General features: G+C 37.6%; 1 protein-coding gene across 7 annotated transcripts in view; it reads right to left on the reverse strand.

The window, feature by feature from the left end:
• Window positions 1–25425, reverse strand: part of PPM1B (protein phosphatase, Mg2+/Mn2+ dependent 1B) — a 53783-nt gene that overhangs the window by 12452 nt on the left and 15906 nt on the right. For 4 of the 7 annotated variants that reach the window (XM_042831353.1, XM_042831264.1, XM_042831111.1 and 1 more), the window contains 3 exons: window positions 17377–17521; window positions 8301–9164; window positions 6134–6251 (listed from right to left, as the gene is read on the reverse strand). In XM_042831353.1, coding sequence (XP_042687287.1) covers window positions 6134–6251; window positions 8301–9146 — 964 coding nt within the window. In that variant the 5' untranslated portion in view covers window positions 9147–9164; window positions 17377–17521. Of the gene's footprint in view, window positions 1–6133; window positions 6252–6825; window positions 7268–8300; window positions 9165–17376; window positions 17522–19459; window positions 19606–25425 lie in introns of those variants that run through there. The other 3 variants (XM_042831439.1, XM_042831188.1, XM_042831531.1) reach the window with 3 other exon arrangements.

Consider the following 25425-nt stretch of genomic DNA (forward strand, 5'->3'; position numbering starts at 1 on the left):
TCTTTGACATAACATGGGCCAACACTGCAAAATAGGAGGCATTACTTCCAAAGCAGCACTCATTTGTTTGATAAGGATTGCAAGAGAAAGAAAACAAATTTACATGCATTTACAAGGTTTTCACCTTTTCAACGATGTTGAGAGTAACACTGCAATTTTTTGGTTTTTTTTTTTTTTTTTTTTTTTTACCCTGAATATGCAAAACATGTCTGCAGGATCTTTTTCATTTCTATTGCTAGCATAGACACCTGAAGAATTATTTCCTGATGCTATCATATACTGAAATCCATTGGAGTTCACTACAAAGCAAGTCTACTACTTTATTCCTAAAATACTTTTGACAAAGCTCTTTTGACACAGATATAAGCCTATAGAAAGTTTCAATGAAAAGCCATTCTAGTTTCCAGATTCACAGAATATCTTAACTTGGAAGAGACACGTAAGTATCACCGAGTCCAATCCCAAAATTCAAACACTATTTCTGAGAGTACTGTTCAGATGCTCCTTGAGCTCGGGACTGTGCCCACTGCCCTGGGCAGTCTGTTCCATGCCCACTGCCCTCTGGTGCAGACCCTGTCCCTAACCCCCAGCTGCCCCTCCCCTGACACAGGTCCATGCTGTTCCTTTGGGCCCTGTTGTTGTCACACACAGCAGAGCTCAGCGCTGCCCTCCGCTCCCTGTGAGGAGCTGCAGCTGCCATGAGGCTTCCTCTCAGCTCCTTAGCAAACACAGTAAGTTCAGCTGCTCCTCACATGCCTTGCCCTCCAAGACACTTCACCATCTCTGTAGCTCTCCTTTGGATACTCTCTAATAGCTTTATGCCCTTACACTGTACTACCCAAAGCTGCACCCGTTGCTGGAGGTGAGGCCACGCAGCACAGAGCACAGCTGGACCACCCCTCCCCTTGCCCAGTGGCAGTACTGGGCCTGGGACACCCAAGGGCACAGTTGGCCCTTTGTGTGGCCAGGGCACACTTGCTGCCTATCAGAACCCACAGATCCCTTTTCTCTAGCCTCTTGCACACCATTCTATACAAATATCCATGGTTGCTCCATCCCAAGTGCCCTACCTGGCACTTGCTCAAGTTAAACTTGATTCATGACTGCCCAGCAGTCCAATTTGTTAAGATCTTTCTGTAAGGTCTCTCTATCCTTAAGGGAATTTTATACAAATGCATATTTTTCCTCAAAGACTACATCCCCAACCAGACAGAACTACAACTGCCTTTTACATCTCAACACTTCATCCACCTCTAGATCCACGATAATGACATAGGAAGGAATTCACTGTTCTACATTGATCCAGTGCTGGACAGTTATATATAGTGTATATTCCACACACAAAACGCACTAACCAACAAAATTAACTGAGTAGTCAACTCAGTTAAATTAAAGTCAAGTCAATTAAAGCTATAAGTTTACATTGAACAAGTGCCTCTATTTACGATTTGAAAGGCTGGCTGTTTTTTTCCCCCCCCTTTGTCTTTTTTTTAAATCTCCATGTCTGATACATCCTCTAAAATAAATCAAAACATATCAGAGTATCAACTTCTGTGCCTAGTATTCTCTTACTGTGAGCCATCTGTGGATCTCTAAAAAAACAGATGAAAACAAAACAGAAAATAGCACTTGAAAGCGACAGTAAGACAGTGAGAAAAGGTTGACCTAGCACAACTTTACCACCCAACACAATTGCATCACTTTGGAAATTAACCAAGTAAGCAACTCAGAACAAGCCATTGTCGTAAGTTACTTGATAACAAGTTATCAAGTACTTCAAAACACCCTTTGAAACTTACAACTTAGGAATGCAATTACACACACACCATTGACATAAAAGAACCAAGTTAGCAGAACAGCTTTAGCACATAGTTCTTTCATTATAAGTCTCAAAAAGATCTCCTGGTCTTATTTTAAAGGTTTTTTGTTTGTTTTGATAACTCTGCAAAGACTGGACAGAACTATTAACATTTTATCAATGCACATGATCTCAGCATCCTATACACGTTTATACATGTGTATAAACAGACTACAAAAATTATATATGCAAGTATTTAACTGCTTTTGAGCACAGATAGATATATGTATATATATATATGAAAGCCATCAAACAAAAACAAGGAAAGCATTCCTCAAACAATGCCTTTTACTCTAAGCCAAACCTGAAAATGCCTGTATCAGAGCAGAGAAAAACCTGCTGTTTTAAGGCTTTGATGGGATAGTTCCATCAGCTTGAAATCTAAGAATCAATAGGGAACAGAAAAATACTGTGTTGAACTGTGTACATTCATGAAGAACACCCACCCACTGATAAGATATTCATACCTTACATATTTTTCCTAACTATTCTAATGCTTTAGTTCTTTTTTCTTTCAGTGAAAAACACTTCTGCTCACTATGTGAACCTTGAAAGAGGACTGGCATTTTATTTATTTATTTTTTAGGAATCCAACTTCTTTCTAAATGATTCTCCACTATGCAATTTGGTTGTTTGTAGTGTTTTGTTCAAGCTTCTCTACAACTTTTCCGGACTAATAATACTCAAGGCACAAATATAACACAAAAAAAACCCCATAGTTTAATAGCTTTTTTTTTCCTATTAAAGAGACTATGTCAAAATGACAATTTTGTAGAATTTAAGAACGCAAATAATTATTTTAGAAAAGATAGAGGTAACAATTTCAAATTTTTCCAGGCTGCTCCCTTTCCTTTCCGTGATTCTTGATAGAACTCCCTCAAATATACTAGCACTCTTCCTTGCTAAATACTTAACATTTGAAGATCTTGCATTCTGTCCAATCAGCTGAACACAGAATAACACAGGGAACTCAAGTAAGAGAAACAATCAAGAATAGCTGAAGCAACAGAAATTCAGTCCTCAAAGCAATTTCTATGACTTCTAATTTCTATTGACTACTAATGCTGAACTATCATTTCAAACTACATTCAGAATGGCTCTGCATGAATTCAGATTCCAAAGTCTCCATCTTATGTTTGGTGTGTATAATATTAGTTACATGTGACAACGTGGTTAAAATACATCTCTGCTAAGACTTTTTTTGATCATCAGAGCAGTAACTCTACCATGTAACAGTAATGCCTAATTATTAGTAAACAGTGCTTCTTACATCATTTCCACAGTTCATTCAGATGATCTAACTTGAAGTTACTTAATAGCTTTACTATTAATCTTATCATTTACTCACAAAAGCAACAAAATACACTGTAGTCCTAAGTATTTTTCAACCATCTGCAAATTGAGAGAGGAGCCACCAACAAGTCAGGAATGCTAACTCCATAAGCACCATGTGCACACCTAACTGCTGACAGCAAAGGTAACTGCTCCTGGCTCTCACCCAGAGCCTATTAACAGCTCGTGTACTCTTGTTCAGACACAGGAAGATAATAGTTACTTATCTTAACTAGAATCATCAAGAAAGTCTGGGATGTAAGCCAAGGTCTGAGAAATGCGTCTAAAGGTCACATTTGAAGTGACCATTAGATCTCAATGATCTCAAAAGAAAAAAGAAATACATAAGCCATTTCAATTTAGATCCCATCTAAACCACATGTGGAATGGGGAGGAAGAAACCATACACAACACCAGCACATTCAAAGGTAACTATGTTATGGCCTGAAGGTCTTCTCATAGATTTTCAAAGATTAAGGTTTCTTACATCAACTGTCTACATACCTGGAACATAAACAAGAAAAAAAATAATTCTAAGTGTACCTCGTTTGGTTACATACGACTAATAAAATCTTACCTAGACAAAGAACACGAGTACAGTTGTTTCTCTGAGATGAAAATTAAATACAATCTCTACAGTAAATGTCATTTATAGCATTAAAGCTAGTAACAAAGAATCCTTGTTCCTAAGTGGCAAAACTGACAGGCATCCATGGCCATCAGGTTACAATGACAGCAGACATCTTTTAGCAAACTGTTGCATTCTACACTGAATTAGTGTTATGAAAAGTTATGAGTGAGCTGTAGCGTTCTTCATTTGTTTTTGTTCTATTTGTGTCACTGTTTGCTCTGATATGTACACACACACAATTTTCCTGAACTCCTTAGATCTAAAGTGCAGGATTACTTCTCATTCATACTCAGTCCTACTTATTTGAATATGAACTATTTTCTAATAAGTAGGTCCAATCAGTCCTTTACATATCTACCCATTACAGAGTATTGAAAAGCCAGCGGGTCTCAGATTTTAATAAAACCAACATGAAAAACAAGGGTAGAATCTATTACCCATGTGATAGCTCTGGAGTCCTGTATTAGTAATCCTATTCAAATGCTTTTGACTTTTAGTAGAAGGAAATTAGCATTTTACCTCTACAGATTATAGACTCCATGCCTGGCTGCCAACAAAGATCCAGGAACCACGTCGAAAAAAATTTTGTTAGGCATGCTTTCTTTTAAAAAAAAATAAAAATGTTCAAGCTCAGGCAGACACCCTCCAGAGACCTGATCTATGTCACAGAGACCTTGTTACAGTCCCAAGATTGCAGGTCAGAACCAGTAGGAAGGCACCGAAGTCTCAAAAATCTTAAGTCCTAAGTTTGAAGTCTCATGGGCCATTGCTGAACAGTTCTGCAGACTGCTGATATTGCACTTCTCATTAGGAACACAAAAGCACCAACAAGACAGCAGTACTGCAATACAGCAGTCACTCAACACCTAGCACAAACACATCTAAGGCAGCTGCATAACTCATTGTCCAAACAGAGACCACCTCTATAAAGTATAGTTAAAACTGAATAGAGTAGTAATCAAGAACACTCTAATCTAGTCTTGAAAGAAGTCAAAGGATTCAAATCCTCTCAACTTCCTTCCTCAGCCAGCACGCTCTTCAGAAAAAGTGCTGTCGTGACAGATCCAGCAGCTGAGTTAATAAGCTACATTATACATAAACACATGACATTTCCTCAGTGCTCTTCTGATGAGGTTACAGAAGTTGAAAAATTCATAGCAACAAGGTTTTCAAAACCTCTTTAGACCATTTCTCTCTAATGATGCTATTTCACAGTATTAGCCCAGTCACATTTGTAACATCAAGACAAACTGTTCCAGGAATAGTTCTTTCCATGCCTGAGTTGCCTCCACAAAAGCTTACCCCAATATACAATCAGTGTTATGAAAACATAAACTTTCAGCATCTACAATGAACTTCAGTCAATTCTACCAAACTCAACTATATCTGGGTCACTATGTAAACCAACAGTGAAACAGACCTAGAAGCTGCTACACACAACCATCACGCCAGACCTCGGAACAGCCTTAACTGATGATAAAAAGATTTTTAATTAGAAACAGCAGTCTGAAAGTCTGTTCAAATGTCAGTTCTGCCAACACATGGACAGAACATGGTAGAAAAGGAAAAAATATACAAGTGCTAGTCTCTCATTCTCAATTGAGCTACCTTTCCTTTAACTGTTTCTGCTAAAGGGAAGATGCTGCATTCAACACTTGGGATAAGTAAAACCAGTAAATTAATGAAATTAATAACTGAACAGGTTAGTGACCAAGTTTACTCCTCCATGAAAATTCTACAGGATTAAACAACTTTTATTCACAAACACATACACTTATATTTCAAGCATTCAGAATCCAAAAGGATGATATAAAATGATATGAAGGTCTTTCATTCAAAGGAATTTGGATCAGTTATCTGTAAAAGTTTACACAAGTTATCTTTAAAACTGATATTTTACAATAAACTCAGAACTGTGTTTAACAGAAGTGGTCAAACAACTTGCCAGCTGTGAATCCTTTAATGAAGAACTGAACATTTTTCTGCCAAGCTTTCACAAAAAGTGATGCAAAACAAATACCACAAATATCCCTTTAATGATATTTCATAAGCAAAACATTAACAATACCACTATTTTATTAGATAACACAAGCCTCTGCAAGGTCAGTGGTTGCATACTGTCTTGTAAAGACAGAGGTGAAAGGCTCAAGTTTACATTAAGAAAACACATGTAAGCATGTGCCTTATAACTTCTTTCTTGACGTTTTTCCTGATTGTAGCACCACAGCAGCTTACAGGGCTTTTGTTTGTTTTTGCTTTCATGCTCAAGAAGGCTACGAAAGTATTTCTAATGAACAAAATGGATTTCTTACCTTCAACCCGTGATTCCAAGTGCTTATCCAATTCTGCATCTTTTTTCACTGCCTCATCTGAGACCTTAGGAGCATTTGAAAGACAAACTAGTACAATACTCATGTTATCACGACTCCCCTACGTGACAAAGGGAAAAAAACAAACAGTTAAGCTTTTTAGATTTTCCTTCACCAGTCATATTTTCACTTGTTTCAAGTACGGTACTCTAGATCTAACTGGGAAAATGAAGCCTTGCAATACGACAGAACTTTGATTAATAAGAACTTCTCTCTCAACTAATCTATTCGCTGAAATTGAATTTTACTCATTCTACTTTCCATTTAGTGTTTAAGTTGAAAATACTTCAGGCATTTATCTAAGTTGTCAAAAAAATACAACTTTTTGAACAAAATAAGAACTGTAGAAAAAGATGTAAGACAACTGGTAAGACATTTATACCGTCATTTAACGTTAGCCTCAACCCAAATTAACAAAATCATGTTGGAAAATGAAATGCAGCATATTTATTCTGAACTACTGGAATAGTTAGCTCCAGCTAGTAATTTACATCAGTCTGAGAACATTCATAAAAGCATGCTTATCAGAAAGCATCTCTGTCACATACATTGCACCTTAAGAAAAAGAGACAAATTACAAAATAAGAATTCACTTAGCATGGTCAATCTGATCTCACAGACTATCTTGTACTCACAGCATTATTAGCCAAGAGCTTTTTCAGGTACCAACTTGAATGCCAGTTCTTCACTTGTAAGCTTCAATAGTTCTCTCCTGGTCTTTTTTCAAAATTACAATCCATTGCTAAATATAAAAACACATCTGCGTCCAATTATCCTACAAGGACATTCAATAAAAACTAAACCTAGTTTGAAATATAAGCTGTCTTTTTTCCTTTATGATTCTCTACTCTTGTACTAAATATGAAATCATAATTTAAATAGCTCCTCCTCATCCAAACTCAGCCAGAAATTTAGTTGCTGCAACATCAACCTACTAAGTAGTTCCTATCCTTTAAGATAACTTGATCTCCTGAGGAAATCAACTAGGAATCTGATACGATAATAAATTCCTTCAAAAGTACACACGCCCACATTCCTTTCCTGTATCAAGCATATATATATATATCACAGAATCATAGAATAAGAGAATCACAGAATGGCCAGGGTCGAAAGGGACCTCGAGGATCATGAATCTCCAACCCCCCTGCCACGTGCAGGGCCACCAACCTCCCCATTTAATATAGACCAGGCTGCCCTGGGTCCATCCAATCTGGCCTTGAACACCTCTAGGGACGGAGCATCCACAACCTCTCTGGGCAGCCTGTTCCAGCAGATAATATATATATATATTTTAAAACAGCATATAATACTTCACATTCTGAAGACAAGACTGTATTCTAATCTCATCATGCCTTGAACAGATCAAAACTTCAAAAAAAAAAATAAGCAAAAGGTCAGAGGTCAGTTTACTGAAAGTGTACTAAAAGGACAAGCCATTAACGAGGCTAGACAGGTACCTGATCAGAAAATCCAAAGTATTTAATCCAATTATACAGCATACGGCTTTACTGAAAGAAACTACTTACCCTTCATTGTTAAAATTTCTCAGAACTGCCTGTTTGGTCTATTGCCTTTATATGCAATAGTAAAAGCTGCACTTCTCAAGGCATGCTTGGAAATGGTGAATCTAAGGAAGATACGCAGACCAACGTGCAATAGCTCCTAACAAACTCAAAGAGTGCAAGCAAACTCTTGTATCCAAGTAGTTTTTCTTCATATGAGCTCACACAATTAGCTGAGTACAGAAAAGACAGTACAAGCACACACTCTATGCAAAGGAGAGCAACTGCTCAACTGAGAAAAGCAATGAAAATCAGAGAGCTGTCACAGAATCGATTCCTTCTTAATGACCTTTTGAAAAAATCATTTTAAAAAGTGAAACAAATTTAGAGCTGGATCTATATGCAAAAATTACACTAAAGTTGTATTTTTGCAATTGCTATTGTCTCTCAGAGGATGAGGTTGTATATTCTTCAAAGACACACAGTCAAACTGGCACTGAAGTTTGAGGGAAAGAAAAAGGAAAAAAGGAAGATTAGACTGTTAACATTACACCTGTCTGAATAGAAGACAGAATTAGAACATCTGCTTGGAGAAAACAGTTACATACCTTATGTAAACAAGTGTCCACTACCCAATTGCACACTTTTTCCAGGTCATCTGATACTTCAAGTCTAGACTTAACAAATTCACAGAGCTCTTCGTTGCTCATTACATCCCAGATTCCATCACATGCCAAGATGATAAACTCATCTTCTTCTGCCCTTAAAATTTCACAAACCTCAGGCTCTGGAGAAACAAGTTGTTCTGTAGGGCCTTTACCATCAACACATTTGTAGTCATAGTCCCCCAGAGCTCGAGAAACTGCCAATGAACCATTGACACGCTGAATCATTACACTGCCGCCTGCATTCTGGATTCGCTCTTTCTCCCTCGGGTTGCAAGGTTTGTGATCCTGTGTTGAAAAACAGACTTGTCCATTCCTATAGAGAACAGCACGTGAATCACCGCAATTGATAAAGTACACATGCTCAGGTGAAATCATAACTCCCACTGCTGTTGAGCCACTTCTGTCCATCCCATTTCTGAGGTCTGAGAAATTGCGCATATACTCATCAATTTTCAAAAAGCCAGTTCTGATTCCACTCTTAACATTTTCCACTGAAGGTTCAAGAGCAGATCCAGGTTTTTCTGCTGCCCTAAAGTCTTCATTGTTAGTGATGTGTTCTAGCAAGTGTGTGGAGCAATAATTTGCAACACGAGATCCTGCATGACCATCATAGACAGCAAAAAAGGACCAGTCCTCTAAGCCATGGGGAATACCTACAACAGCTGTGTGAGCATCTTCCATTTCCACTCTCCATCCCTGCATACTGCTGAGGCCGTAACGCAAGCCATTCCCTGCACCATGAGCATTATGTTTTTCAGTTTTTGGCTTATCCAAAAATGCACCCATGTTTATGCAATATTGAATCTGGAAAACAGAGAAGAAAAATCTTATTTACAAAGCCACCATTCTATATAAGTTCAGTGTCAGTTTTCTTCTCCCTCTGCTTTCTTCATTAAAGAAGTAGTTATAAAACACGCAAATGTAAAAATCAACAGCTATAAAGGGAAGAGTAATTAACAGATTACATTAATGCAGTGGGAACTTACAGACTCTTGTTTGCTTTTTTTGTGTGGGTGTGTTTTGTTTCATGTTCTGTTTCTTTTTAAGACCTATTCATCAGAATTAAAACGTGCAAAAAGCTCTCCATATGAATGCACAGTGATGGCACAGTTCGCATACTTTTAAAGCCCTGCTAATTTTGCCATTCTCTGTCAAAATCTACTCAAGAAGCCAACTGCACTTTAATCCAAGAAAAAATGTCACAATACTGTCTTAAATTATGAATTTTTAAGTTAATAAATGCATTGATCTTGATTTTAAAACACATTCAATTAAAATAGATATGCTATCTACAAGAAAAAAAAGCTTTCCACAGAAAGTTAGTTCATCAACATTTGGAGAAGATCTGCTTCAAAATACATAAGAAGTGTCCTTAGAGAGTAAGCTTGCAGGTAAAATTCAGGTATCCATAAGCGAGTTTTCTGAAGACTTCTGATTTCCTCAGCTATACAAGACCAGGCCTTTCTACTTAGGCCTGATAAACCAACTTCCACTTTACAAGCAGGAACATACTCTTTAATCCACAAGTTCCATACTACCTTTCTGAGAACTTCAGAAACTGAGACAACTTCCAATCACACTAACAATGACGTCTGCCCCATGAATCTCTTAGTGACTGACTGGCTGTAGCCACCCAGCAAAAAATCTGAGATAATTCTGTCACTACTGATCCTGAGCTAGTCAGTCACAAGGTGTCTCATACACTAGCACATGCCAAGCCTGCAGTCATTATGAACTGGTTTCAGAATTAGTTTCTAGGTCAGAAAGAGAGGTTAAGAATTCTTTAGCACTTTCATTCCCCTCCATTAAAGACATTTTCAGCTTACTCTGACAGGAGGAGAAACTGGATTCCTCACTCCATACTGCCAGGGTAACCTTAGAACTGCTGTGCAGTCAACCCAAACTTCACGCCATCTCTCTGCTCCAGTGGCCTCCAAGAAAAGGACTGAGGACTTACTGCATAGACTAAGACTTTGCACACCAGCTATAAATCTTTTGAACTCTCTATCAATAAAAACTTTCAAATTTCCCCAAACACTGAAGCAACTCTTCATCTGGCTTAAAAAGTGTAATTTTACCGTCTTTCTTAATTCATGTTTAATGTTCTTTGATTCAAGTGCTATTAATATTATGCAGAAGGACTACTGTGGTTTTCTAACAAGCTACGAACATCATAAAGAAAAAGGTAAAGAAAGTAAAATCAACTGAGAAATACCAGAATTCAGAGAGCTCTTATATTCAAGTACCACGTTATATTCTAAGTTCAAGTCTTGAAATTATCTGTTCTGAAGAGCCTCTCAGAGGCGTGGAATAAAACAACAATCAGATTCCAAGTCTAGAAAGATTTTCTATGGAAACTTTTCTTCAACAATTAGCTAGAAATTAAGGTTTTGCATACAGTAGGCTGTGCAAACATTCCCGTCTAGCTTGGTTCTGAGATACTATCACAGCTGTAAATCATTCACACCTACAAATGTATAATAGCTGATTATCTCTAAGTACCAATATTCCGCAATCAGGAAGTCTGATGTTATAACACAAGTCTTGTACTCAGTAAATTGTCTGAAGGAGCCATTAAAAAAAAAAGAAAAATCATGTGACACTGAAGAAGATATCCTAAGCCCTGCACATGCTCCAATATGAGCACTCCATTTAAACAAGGCGCACATCTCCAGCTGCAGAATCTACAGTAAAACCAAGTTATCATGAAAACACACTCAAAAGTTAATGTCAATTTGTTTTTACTCCAAATAAACAGGAAAACAGTTCTCAGACTTTTAAAATTCAAGTGACAATTAACTGGGACATCTAATACAAAAAACAAGACTGACTTCAAATCAGCATATAATGTTCTCAAACCATTTGACTTAATGCTTTGAAAGTAATGCCTCCTATTTGATTATGTAGGCCAACAATGTCAGAGGTAAGTGCTGGTAGTACAGCAGCAGAGGCTGAACCTTCCCAACAATATTCCATTACATGTTGTTACTATGTGACAGACTGCAGCAGGCTGACAAATTGGTGTCTGACATGGAAGTGTGTAAGAAGCAAAGGTTTGACATCAAATTCCTCTGTGTGGAAAAAACTGCACCACTGACATTCATTGATGCTTGCACAACAAGGATGGAGACATCTGAACAGTGCAACGGTGACAGCGGGTCACCTCCACTGGTGCATTTCCCACGAGCACAGCATGTAGGCTCCTGTTCATTTCTGGTAAAAATGCACAGCTAACGGTGGTGTTGAAAAATAGCACTTTGTAGCTGTCAATTAAATGGTATTTACCTATTAAATGGTATTACTGTTCTCTTTCTATCTGTTGTAGTTTCCACAGAAATAAATAGGAGGCATTACTTTTGGAGACACCTACGCACAGTTGTGTAAAGATCAAAACTCATCTAATTCCAAAAGCTAGTGACCACAGCATTAACCATATACATGTAGACACACACACACACACAACGTAAAAAAAGAATCAAAGCACATGTTGCACATCCTAGTTTTATCTATTCTGTAAGTAGCTTCATTTCTTACAGGTCAGAAGGAATAATTAAAAAAAAGAACTTATTTTTAAATATTCTAAACATACTTTTTAATGTTACAAATACTTTTTAAAACTACAAATAATAAAGGATGTTGAGATTGACTTATAATTAGTAAGACAACATTAAGGCTAGGTATCCAGCTTATGGCTGGTCATAAAGAAGACACCAAGCACACACAAGACCTCTTTTTATCAGTTTCTATTAGGCAGGCTATAATAAAGCAGCAGCTGCTTTGAAGATCAGCTGAAGAAATAAACCGTTTTAGTGAGCAAAGAAATGGTGACTAACTTTTTTAAAAACAGTACGCATTCTTCAGACCAAGAATGGAAACCTAGGATTCCCTTCCTTGCAGTAATTCTCTCACTTCTAGGAAGGAAAAAAAAACACCACCACCACTATCACCACCTGATAAGTGCCAATTAATCACTAACAGTAGTCTTTGGAAGGCCTTCAAAGGAAGCTCAGCAATATGCTGCTCTGGCAGTAACTCCAGCTCTCTTACAGTCTTCATCTCTAGTTTTATATCAATAGCTAAGACATTTCCAAGAGAGTTCAGTGCTGTCAGTAGAAGTTGATACGCCTTTCCTGGGGTGAAAACCTAATCCAAGACTTATTTATCTTAACTCCAAACATTTACCTGTCTCTCATGTTTTCTACTTCATCCAAATCTTACAGGGAATGCAAGCAGTAATTCTCTATTTTCAATGACAGAAAGCTTGGGATCCCTTTTTACTTACTGAACTCAAAAAACACAGGCACTACATAAATTTACATTAGGCAAAGTTAGGCCAAGAGCTACTGAAATTTTGAGCAATAGCTCTACTTGAAGTCTGGCAGTAGCAGCTACTGTAACTTCAGTTAGTGCAACACAGTTTCTAAGTACTGGCAGAGTTGAACTGTTGAGAATGAGACCTGAATATTTTACAAGGAAAAACAGTGATTGACTGTAATGTGACCAATCACTATGGAGTTTTTGTTTGTTTTTAAATCGACTGTAGCCAGAAGCAGCTGCTGGTCAAGTGAGGAAAGATCCTGGCAGCATACCTGACCAAAGATTCATTTCATACTGATATAAAGAAATGCAATATCAAGATAAATCTTTAATATAACACTTCTACAAAATTTACCATCAAAAACTTCTCCCACCAAGGTTATACGAAACAACTCCAATAGGCTTTTAAACCAGGATACTCAAAATTTGCCTAGTTAGTGCAATCATCAGTTAGGATCATAGAATCATGGAATTGCTCAGGTTGGAAAAGACCTTAAAGATCATCAAGTCCAACGGCAACCTAACCATGCTACCTTAACTCTAGACACCCTCCACTAAATCATGTCCCTGAGCAAATAGGATATATACCTAGAATCTGCAGCTGAAACTCTGAAATGAATTTATGTAACTTTATTGGGATGAGGGGGTGAAGGGAGCGAACAAAGAAATGCACAAAGGAAGCAAACTGTTTTTGAATCAGCCACTTAAAACAAAGAGGTAAGATTGCAAAATACGCTTTAGTTACTTTTCAAGGTAGTTTGAAAGAATAAACAATCACAAGTAGTATTTAATGCTGTGGATTTACATCTGTTCCCAATGTCCACAGAAATACCTGAAAACATAATTTGCTATGCTTCAGCTATTCCCCACTACTTTGTGCCAGCAATTTCCTTTCTTTCAGAACTGCTGGCTGAGACGTTTTTGCTGTTGCTATTTAAACTGTTTCACTAAAGAGGTGCAAAATTAGCTTTAATTTAATTTTAGAACCCTGTGACTTTGACTGCAGTGAATTTTGAAGCCAGCAGCTCAGACAGCAGATCCAATGCAGGAATAAACTCCAGTAGGAAAGACTGTGGGATTGTGTAAAAAGGCACACCAGGAGTTAGGTTAGGACCTATCACCTTTTTAGCAAGATTGTAACTTCAGGCACACACACACACTTGTGTTCCACCTGACAGATAAATTTTAGATGACTTGATACACCAAAAAAGCGTGGTTCTAAAGTTGCCATCATTCATGTAATGCATGTAAATAATCAGATTATTATATTGAAACACTGGAGTTTAATCTCTGGAGTACATGCAGAATTAGGTACAGGGTACATATAACTAAGCTACTGAAAAAATACAGTAAAGCTAAGTAGAGAAGCACTAGGAAGCCAAGAACTGTGTTTTGAGATTTGGGAACAACAACAACAACAAAAAAAAACAACAAACCACAAAACATCTTGAAGTAAGAAGCTAGAAAAGCCTTCATTTGCCTCTTGGCGGGACCAGTCATCAAGGCACAGGGTAAGAAAAGATGAGTACCTCTAGAAGCCAGCTGCATGGCATTTGCAGCTCAAAACCTATTTAAATTATGCCCACTCTTGCATAACTTTGTAACTCTTGAGAATCTAAGTTTAAAAACTGGTGTGAAGTAAAACTACACACACACGAAAAGCTGCAGGCTAAGCACACACAGCATAACAAGTGAATACACCACATACAGTGGCTTCTACATGTAGAAGTCTCCTAAGTTCATATTTTGTTCTTTTGTACCTAAAAACATGGACAAAGTCACATAACTGCAGCAAGTTCAGTTGATGTGACAACTGCCCGTCTCTCATGGGTAAGTTGCACGCTTTCATGCTGTAGCCCCTTATTTATCTGGAATGCAGTTTGGTATGTACAAAGTTGAGATACCACATCTCAGATGCTCCAGATGAGCTTCACAGGAACATACCTCTGCAATCACTGCAAACAGTACAAAGTCTGGTGCACAGGCTGATACATTTTAGAGTTACCAAGCCTTTGTCACTAGGTGCAGCATCACAATAAGATAAACTGCAGAGGTCACACCCATGAACTTCTGTGACCAGGTGTCAACTTAAAACACGTAGAGTTCTTCCTAGCTAACAACACACAATTCTGTGATTGCTAGTCTGTTCACATTAGCATTTCAGCTAGGAAATTACTGAAGAGGAATGCAGATATCTTTCTCAGTAACAAATGCTCTAGAATAGAAACTTCTTTCATTCCATGTCCTTGGTCTTAGTTTTCCAGGTAACAATTTCAGATGTTATCGAGTAGCCATCTAAATATTATGAAGGCTGGGAAACTCAACTGCCATCTGGAAAACTCCACCTTTATTTAAGTTACATATTAACTATACGAGAAGTAGTGTGTAAGATGCAAATACCCAGGCTAGTTCACCAGGTATTGCAATATCAGGCCCAGGCAAGTGCAAAATAAACTCACTATTGCTTTTACCACTCCATGGGAACATCAGAGGCTCAAGTCTGAAAGCCATGATAGCCCTTGTGCAAACCAGTACCCATGTCCTTGTGCCATCCTGAAGTAGGAGTTTAGTGCATGGGCACTTGAATGAAATGGTTAAATCAGATATGACCAATGTAAGCTTTTCAACTCTTGAGTCACTTCTTGCCCTTGATAGGAACTGCAACAAGCTGTGCTATTATCATACCACCCAGTAGACTGCTCTTTACCTCTTTAAGATCATACTATGGTAGGTTTGCTAATAAGACTTGTATCTCACATTTACTGAAATTGCTCGTTTGCTCTCGTTTGGGTCACACTTCCTGTAGATGATTCAAAGCAAAGGTAGATGCATAGCTTTTGGATACTAGAAGGCACTGACCTAGTACAGAAATGATCCCTCCCTAAAGAATGTTTAGGTACTTCTACACAGCCTTTATGTTGTTGCTTCTCTAAGCTCAACAGAGGACCAGCTGTTTTATGAGTTTAATTAAACTTTGCATCTTCTCAAAATACCACCAGACAGGTTTTTATTAAAGAAATAGCATGTAAAATTTCAAAGAAAGAGAGCAACCATACAGCTAATATACAATGGGTATCAAAATAGAAGCAATCATTTTACTCATTAGCACAAAGGAATATGTCACTAAAAATGAGTTCTCCCTTATCCCAAGTTTATACTCTCAATATAACTTACTGAACAAGCACAGAAAGAGATGAGAGAAGAAAGGCTTCAGATGTATTTACATGAGAATAAGGTAGAAATGAATACCTAACTCATAATCAAATAATTGTTCCTAACCAGGTCTGCAAGGACCAGGGTGATTGTTTTGCAGCATGTAAACAGAACCACAGTAAAAAAAAAAAGTTACATATATACTTTTAAATTTAGTTGAGGAGTGACTTGTTGATTCACACACATAGATCTGAGGAATACACATCCAACCCAACAAAAATATAGTCTATGACATAAGAAGAGTTGTGCCTTTTCTAAATCTGTTACATCACTGTGAATTAAATACAAACACTGAATTGAAACATAACAAAAACAAGCAAAAAATTGAAGCATATTCAAAACATAAAACAGTTGAACCTTTCTTTCATTAGAGAAGCAGAACTATTAGCACAACCTCCTTAGCACAAACCCATCACCGATATCTGCATCACACAACTTCTGAGTATAACACGAGACTGCCTGCAATCAACATTCCACCACTGCAGCAGTCCTGCCACTACAATCTCAGGCAAACAACTTTAAGGCAAATGACTTAGCCTGTCAGAGACACCAAAATGTGAAATCAAGACCAAAAGGTTTTAATTTCATCATAATTCTACAGAATTCAGCATATGTAATAAAGCAATTTAATGGACAGTCTTGAAAACAGGCACTCCCTGTTTAAATGGGGAATTAAATTATTCAGAAAAAAACAAAGTGCGAAGTTTGAAGTTTTTTCTATGTTTTTTTTTTTAATGTTTAATTAACACAGTTCTGTAGCATTTCGTTTACCATTTCTAAAAAGAAATCAAAACAAAATAACACAAATTTTTAGTTCCCCACCTACAAATTGAAAAGATAGTAACTCAATAGTGGGACAAGAGTTATTGCCACCACTTTTCAGTCTGTCAGATAAAGTCAGGATAGAAAATCAGAAACCAAAACATTTTCACTGAGCTGGAAGATGACAACAACCTTGCCCCTTGAAACAAGTCACTCAGAAATAGAAGCTACAGTGGGCTTGTAACAACAATTCAGAAATTTTCCCTAACTGATTAAAAGGGTAACTTAAGCAGTAGTGCTACTATTAGATGGTTTAGGGGAATATGAACCTCGAGGGGAAGAAAAGCTACACAGGCAGTAAGCTGATTTAAGCTCATTGTGGTGAAACACTTCACGACTTTGACTTCCACTAGACAGTTTCGTGTGAGAAAACACCTCTCTCAAATTCTGGGACAGCATACATTTGGATGCTGATAAACTACCTTTCTTTCCATTTTCATTTACTAACTGTAAATTGTACAGGACTAGAGAGGGCATTTTCTTCCTATTTAAAATAAGACTAAGCAAATCTCAAATGCAATTAAAGATGAAAAAATACATTCTTTTATCCAATCTGTTCCCAAATTTATGGGAAAGTCTTAGTCAATTAAAAGTTGCAAATTAAAACACAGTCCAAGTGATTATACTGTTCCACAAATTTCCAAGAGGCAGAATTTGTTCTTACCTGTAATCACAACCTTGTCAAGGTTCTAGTTCAGTGTTGAAAGAATTAGTTTACATTCCTGCTGCCAAGGAGCACATAACAGAATGACTTGCAAAACCTTGAGATAACAGTATGGGACACAACATCTGCTTTATTTTGGTATTTCCTAGAAAGAAACAAAGGAAGTAGTTAGCCACTCCAGATGGTACACAACAGATTTGTACATGAATTTAGGAAAAAGCAGTATTCCTGAAAAACAGAAGAGCTTGAACTAAAGCTACGTCTGGCTGTCATAAGATCTTCCAGTGCACTCTAAACAGCATATTAAGGATTCATACCAACAACAAAAAAATAAAATCAGATTTTTCTCTCCATTTTCCTTCACCAGCACAAGCTACCACTTTAAAAGTCATCTAGCCTACTACCTGACATCCAAGTCCCTAAATTCAGTTACTGAAGGAACAGCTTTTGAATATCTGCTAACACAACTGCTATTTACTCGATTTTATTCACCTGCTTAAATGGCCAAGTAGACAGTTTGACAAAAGTGAAATCCATCAAGTATAGCACATCTTATTTGCCAACTATGATTGCTTAGATGTACAAATGCACAGTAGTTTCACAGCCGAAGCTTATTGCTTTTCTTTCAAAGTATTACATCTCCTCTGAAGAAATAATAATGATACATCTTTAAAAGTAGTTTCAATAAAACTGATCATAAATTAAACTTGAAACACAAAACTAACAGGTAACCAACAGTTCAGATGTACACGCACCTCAGCATCTAATCCATCATTTTCAATAGGATGCAAATGCCCACGTTCCTTTAAGGATCAGAGACTACATATTTACTCTTACAAACCACCCATCTTACAGAAATTTCTGTGACAGTACATTGGTAGAAGGAACTACTGCAGGAACAAATCTGGATAACAGCCACTTTTGTTGGGGGAATGAGGGAAAGGCAAGTTTTATGGTAACACTGATGATTATGAACTGATTACAGCTCTGCTGAGCTGAATGAGGCATAAAAGGGACACACTGCAGGCTTTGACTTTAAGGACACTGACTGACAAATGGAGCTATGACAACATTTCATTATGGTTTGCTCCTTCGAAACAGCAACTACTGTTTTTCAGCCATCCAAAGTGCTTGTTTTCTTGATACTCAAAAGAAAGAAGATGCACAAAAGAAGGAACACTTTGCTACTGTTGGAAGAGCCGTAAGGTTTCAGCTAGTTCAATGCATGTAATGTCACACTGCTGCAAGCCCTATTTTCCCCAGCATTCTTTCTCTAGGCACCACAACAGGATGGATGGTTCAATGAATCAAACTAAGCCAGAAAATGTCAATTATTTTCTGCCAGTTTAGTTCTCTAAACCATCTTAGAAAATGTGTTTCAGGCAAGTGCCAGTGCCAGAAATGCAGAGCCAGCAGCTGCTGCCTATGCAGATTTGTTCTGAGTACTGTGAAACTATGACTTAAACAGCATCCACTAAATCGTTAACGAACTTCGAAGAAATGTTTTGAAAGAACTAAACACCAAATATTCTAAATTGCTGCACTGGACTATGCTGCAAAAGTCTTCACCTCATAACTTACAAAATTCACCAGCAAAGTTGTTACCGTACCTGAGGACTTCAGAATAAAATACAAACAACAACAACAAAACCACCAGCAGGACAAAGCCTCAAAAGGCACAGATTCATAAAGTTGTGAGAAACAGCCTAACTCTCTCTCCTTAAGTACACCAGCCAGGGCGCCATCACCAAACACACAGCCACAAGGCAGCTCCCTTCACACAGCGTCCCATCTCCAGAAGATCTCCTTAACCAGGAGGCTACGGGACGCTTTCGTGATGAAGTGCTTGGCAATCTCAGTCCTTCTAATGCTGCTCCAGTCGCCTCTGGAATGGGCTGACTCACAGAAGCAGATGGAAATACAAGCTCTATGCTTCCCAGAAGCAAAAGGCTTCACTCCTCCCAATACTACTCTAAGAGCATGCAAGAACATTCATTAGACAAGGGTGACGTCTAGCCTCGAGACAGACTGCTTACATTATGACGGATTCCAAGAGAGCCATTTTGAGCTAAGAGTATCTTACCCCTGAATATGCTTCATTTCACCACGTTTTAGAGTTTTCTTCAGAAGAAAGCAACAGCCAAATGCATCACAAGTAAATCAAAGAATCACAGAATATCCCAAGTTGGAAGGGACCACGAGGATCATCAAGTCCAACTCCTGTCACTGCTAAAAAATTAAAACCAACATTCAACAACAAGCACGTTAAAAAATTCTGTAGGCAAGAACCCTGACAAATGTGAAGATCCCTACCACTATACAGAAGAATAGGCATCACATCAGTCTTTCTGATTACTAAATATAAACTAAACTTGGTAGCAACGTACTAATGAACCTCAAGCTGAATCCTAGCACTAAAAGAAGCAAAAACCACTGCATCATCCATGTCATTTGCAAATTTCAAGACTCTGGTCAAAGAAGCATCAGAAAAACATTTTTTATTCTGTTTAACAACCAGCAACAACTCTGACCCTTTAATGACAATCACATTACTGCTGCTTTAAAACAAACCAGCCAACCTACTCTCTCACCACCAATAAAAACAAAGTGAAATCTCACGGGTCATATCTGACCTTATGGTATCAAATACTTCCACTGCTGATATCAACCCTCCCAGCTGTGGGTCATGAAGAAGTTAGTAAAAGGTATTACAGAAGTTCAAGATGCCAGGGGGAGAAGGAAAAGAGCAATACTGAAAGCTCAGTGCAGATTTGCCAGTATACTGCAACTTCTTAATAGCATGTTGTGAACATACAGTAAGCGTAAAATACTCCACCCCCTCTTCATATAGGTATTAGGCTACCTGATTTTACAGTACAATAAAGACATATGCCAAGGGAGTGAACTAGTTGTGCAAGTTCACACAGTATTTCCTTGTTAACCTACAAACAAAAGCCAGGAGCAGGAATTAACGTCTGCATTATCACTTGAGGCAAGGTACGACTTTCAACCTATAGGGGAAACTGCTCATACTCGATAATAAGAGAATGATGAATTTTCTCTGCATTTGCTGAGTGACTCCTGGTTCTACACAACAACATTGTGAATCAAAGCTGAGCAAAAACTTGAACTGTTTTATTAATGCATTAAGCAACTTAAGTGATTTACGCAATTAAAACTAATATGCAGGTTTTGTAAAAAAGTACAGCACTATCTTTTCAACGCATTTTAGAAGTAAAGTTCCAGGGTTGTTGGGTTTTTTTGTTTTGTTTTGTTTTTTAAACAGTGCAGAAGTCTTGAAATAAATTTGCTCAAGGTTCTGGTGACTTTTTAGGTCAGCAGTTTGAAGTTGGCTGTTCAAAATTTAATTGCAAGTTAATCATTTGAACCACTCAAGTCTGAATTCACAGTGAGAACAACACACAACTAGCACAAGATTTTACACTGGTCAAAAGCTCAGCAAGGCTCAGTACTGCTCAGTGTTGTAGCTAGGCCCACACTTATGTTTTTACTTCAGTGAGCTCATTTACAGCATCAGAAACCTACACCGCTTTTGATTCACAGAAGATAGTTATAAAAGCTATTTTGAACGTTTTTCTGCAAATCTCTGATTCATATTTATATGCCAAGTCTTTCATTCCTAAATTCTCTAATTGTCTTCTGGGAAAGTTTTACATCACTAAATTCACATTATGGCTCCAAAGATTTCTCAGCAACAGTGGCAGTTTAAGTAATATTTGCTCTCAGCAGCTCATCTCTGTTTCCATGTTAATCCCTGCTGCTCAGCCATAGAGTTGGTTATGCTTCTATAAGGGAATGCCTGAAGCAGACTGTTCATCTAGTCAATGTGCAAATCAGACTCTGCTGAATGATACAAGCAGAAGAACAAACACAGAAAGTCATCCTTGCTAAAACTGAGAACTTGAGTACACAACCTACACTTTGGAACAGCTTTTCAAACACCCAGTTTTGGAAACACTCAGGGAAAAGGTCATCTACCACACTTCAGTAAAAGTACTGGCGTATAAAAAGCCTTCATTGTCAAGTATTTTATATTTATCAGATTAAAGAAAACAGATGATCTTCCATTCAAAAGAAGTATTGCATTTATATGCTAGTATGCTTTCATTAAAAAGCTCTAATCTACAAAAAATAACCAGAAGTAGCAGACTTCTTTGAGTCAACACATTTATTGGGGTTTCTAGGACATTCAAGAGAAGAGTTTACAGGAGTCTTTGTAGGTGTTATATCCTGCATTACAGACACAGTGCAAGTTCTAGATATGCACTATGTCACCCATTGCAATTCAGAAGTAACAGACAAAAAACATGTTCACACTGTCTCAATGTGAAGTTGAATCTATTTACTTATAATTGTAAAGGCAATTGCAAAAACGTCTGCAAACATCCATCTTCCTGATGGGGATTCCAAGCCCCGGCTTAGGCACAGCAATTTGCACAGGCAGAGCTAAGAATCATGTTTACCCTTAGCAAAGCGTCAGTCTTTTGAACACATTGCTATGGTGTATCCCCACGAGGCAAATTTATTACCATCTTGCTAGTTAGGTTGATAGGCAGTAATGAGTCAGTTTGAAGCTATCCATCTATTTGTTGCTTCTGCAAGCATCTGGCCTTCAGATCAATGTTTAAAAAAATACAGTCACTGCAGGTGGATTACTGCAAGTCTGTAAACATGCATCTGCTTCAAATAAGTAGAAATCACAGCCTGAGCACTGGACAAACATTCAGAGAGCAGGCGCCACACATGTCATCTGAGAGCATTACTAAGTACATCTATCCATTTAAAAGTCCTCTGGGCCCTAAACCACTCCTCACTTTGTGCAAAAGTGGAATGTCACACCCATTCTAGCTACTACAGCAATATAACAAGAACATCCAGAGTTTGTGATACCTTCCCCCCAGCACAAAAGCCAGCTGTAAGTAAACTACAGCATTATTTAGATTCTGAAGTAAACTTGGGAATAAAAACTGTTGATTATGAAACAGAAACAGCTTGGCCCTTTTTTGCTAAGCCATTCAAGAAAATATCTTAAGGCCATAAAGAATCCTTACAGAAGCAATTTTCAGAAAAAAAAATAAATCAGAGAAGGCAACAATTTTCAGCTCAGTTGATTCTATATCAAATACATGCGTTTATGTAATAAAGAAATCCCACTGTTAGAAGCTTCAAAATATGGTAGGATCAAGAGCTATGGAAACTTGACATAACTGTCTTATTGCTGGGATTCAAAAGGCGACTTGAGCTGCAAAGCATGAAGGCACTCTAGCTGTAAGATGTAGTCAGCAAGCCTGACAGTTTTCAAAGGATTAATAACATTTCACAGGAAATGCTCACCAAGTGGAAGAACAGATACTCTGCAGACGACTATAGTGATTAATTCATCAATGAACAGTCTTCAGCTATTTTTAAGCCAGAAAACAGCTAGAGTGAGAAAGATCTGGAGTGAAATCTGGCTACTATAACCATCACAGTAATAGTGAGCTAGTTATCTGCAACGCCACAGCTTACATTCCTGCTGCACCTCACAGCAAAAGTTAAAACTCTGCTTTTACAACACATCTTTCTGTTCAGATCCTATATTTTGCACAAATATCCTACAAAGGATTCTCAGAGGCACAACAGCATCCCATTTGGCTGCTGGGGAATTAAGCCATCACAATTACAATCTTGACAGCAAATCCGTTTTTTTCCCCACCTTATACGTATAATACGCACAGCCTTAACTGGCGCTACAAGTACACCTATACTTAGGAGAACTTCAAAAGTAGAGTGAGAAATGACCAAGAAGACTGGAATATAACAATCCTTCAGTTAGCACCACATAAAGAAAACACAGCAAAAAGTCACTTGTGTTGATGTGATTGGCAATGAGAGAAATAAATGTATCAGATTCACGAGGGACCTTGAGTGGCTTTTTTCTTAAATATAAACAATACTGTTGGTTAGAGGGAGGACTCCCCTCCACAAGAGTGCAAGTGATGCCCTTACTCTGCCCTCACCTTCTGAGGGTATTCCTTCACATACAAGAACTAGGGCTGAGCCATCAGAGCAGGTAAGAAATAGCCTGAACGCTGCTGATGTTCCTGTTACAAGAGGAACACATTCTCTGCCACAGTACTTAACCATCTGAATCTATTTGTGGCTTTCTTCATCCCATTACCGATTCTAGGTTTACGTACAAAAGGATTTAAACGCAAAGGTCATCCAACACCATAATAAAACCACCAAAACATTCAAATCGGTAGCATACATCATTATATTAACATTTTCTATGCAATACACACTTCAGTAGTTACTGCAAAGCAGAAAACTTGGACAGAGCATTCAAATACCTGTTCCATCAACTGAAAGCCCACCCGCACATATTAATCTTTCAAAGGTAGTAAAATCAAATTCAATACTTTAATATAGAAACCAAAGCCCTCAAGTAGGAATCAAAAATAGTTATTTTTGCATTGCAAACACAGTTTTAGAGCCTCATGCCTTCTTTCCCCCATCTGACTCTTCCACACCAAGAAATTTTTAATGTCTATTAACAAAACTATTTCATTAACACTACTGCATTAGCATAAGTGACAAAGCACTTAGAAATGTAAAGACTACTTAAACATCTCAGATTGGTTTTTCTGCCTAGAAAGATGCTACACTCTCTCTTCACTAAAACAGATTAAGCAATTTGCTAATTTAACCCATTTAAATGGATCATTTCAAATGAGGAACATCTCAAAGCATTTTTAAGAAGTCAGTTATAATCAGATACTTAAGCAGCTGACTCTACAAGATATGCTGTTCTGCAGCATGATCACTACACTTGTAATCACAGCATATATCCTACTCGATCCACGGTATGTGTTAGGTTTTAGATCACAGATGGCTTGTCTGTGACAGAAACACAGTACTGCTCCCTGCATTTCTATATCATGCTCTACTTTTTTTTTTTTTTTTTAACATATTAAAGAAGCTTTCTAAGAAAAAAAATTGAAGACTACAAAATAACTATCTCTAGGATCTGCAGAGTGTAGCAAATTTCCATTACCTTTTTTTCTGGCAGCAGTCTCCAATATCGTTGCCTGGACACATGGAATCTTTTTCAGGTGTCTGCACTGAGGCTATCTGAACTGCTTGACTTGTCATCTAAACAGAGGAGTACTTGGCAAGAAGCAGCCATTTGGCAACTCACAAGTTTAAATACTCAAATTGCTTTGTCCAATTACTACTGCAACTTCAGTTCAACAATAAAAATCAGCTTGACTGGCTTTTAATCAATACGGCTTATATACTTCAAATTTACAAAATATTCAAATGCTGAAGTTTCAGATATATCTATTGAGACAACAACTGTTTTAATTTCGGCACTATTTAAGTACTACAAGACATGTTGAAATATACCTGCAAAAATTCAAAGGGCAATTTTAGCAATAAGAATGTTAAACCTACCATGCAAAAAGACCATGCCAGTTAAAAAAAAAATAAATAAATCAGTACTAGAGATGGTGCTCAAGGGCTTACAAGCAGTCAGTGCAGTTATAATAGGTCTACATAGACACGACAGGAAAAAAGATTTTGAGAAGCAAGCATGTTAATAATTCAATTCTTATTTTATGCTATTCATCAGGTCAGACAACAGTTGCAGCCAGTTCTGGCTAACAGATTAAGACACCATCTCCAGTTCTACAGAAGATTACTGCTCCTACGCACTGCTGGCTGCAAGACACTCCCCTACAGAATGTGAATGGCAATGGGCACATCATCTTCACACCATGATGCCTAAGAACACATTAACTGCAGAAAGGGTGAAGACACCCTATGTTGTCATTCTGTATATACATGCAACATTTCAAGCTGTCTTAAACTGATATAACTTGAAACTTTCAACGCTCACATCTCACTCTTATTATTTTAAAATACGTTAAGCTTAAACTGTATGTATGTTCTACTTGGTTTAGTCCAGACAACTACACATAGTTATATAGTTATATAGTTATATGACATATAACATATACATAAAATACTATATATTTTATAGAT

The sequence above is a fragment of the Centrocercus urophasianus genome, unplaced genomic scaffold (genome assembly GCF_019232065.1).
Source record: "Centrocercus urophasianus isolate 14NV4802_14NV808 unplaced genomic scaffold, USGS_Curo_1.0 seq_10, whole genome shotgun sequence".
Taxonomy (NCBI): Eukaryota; Metazoa; Chordata; class Aves; order Galliformes; family Phasianidae; genus Centrocercus; species Centrocercus urophasianus.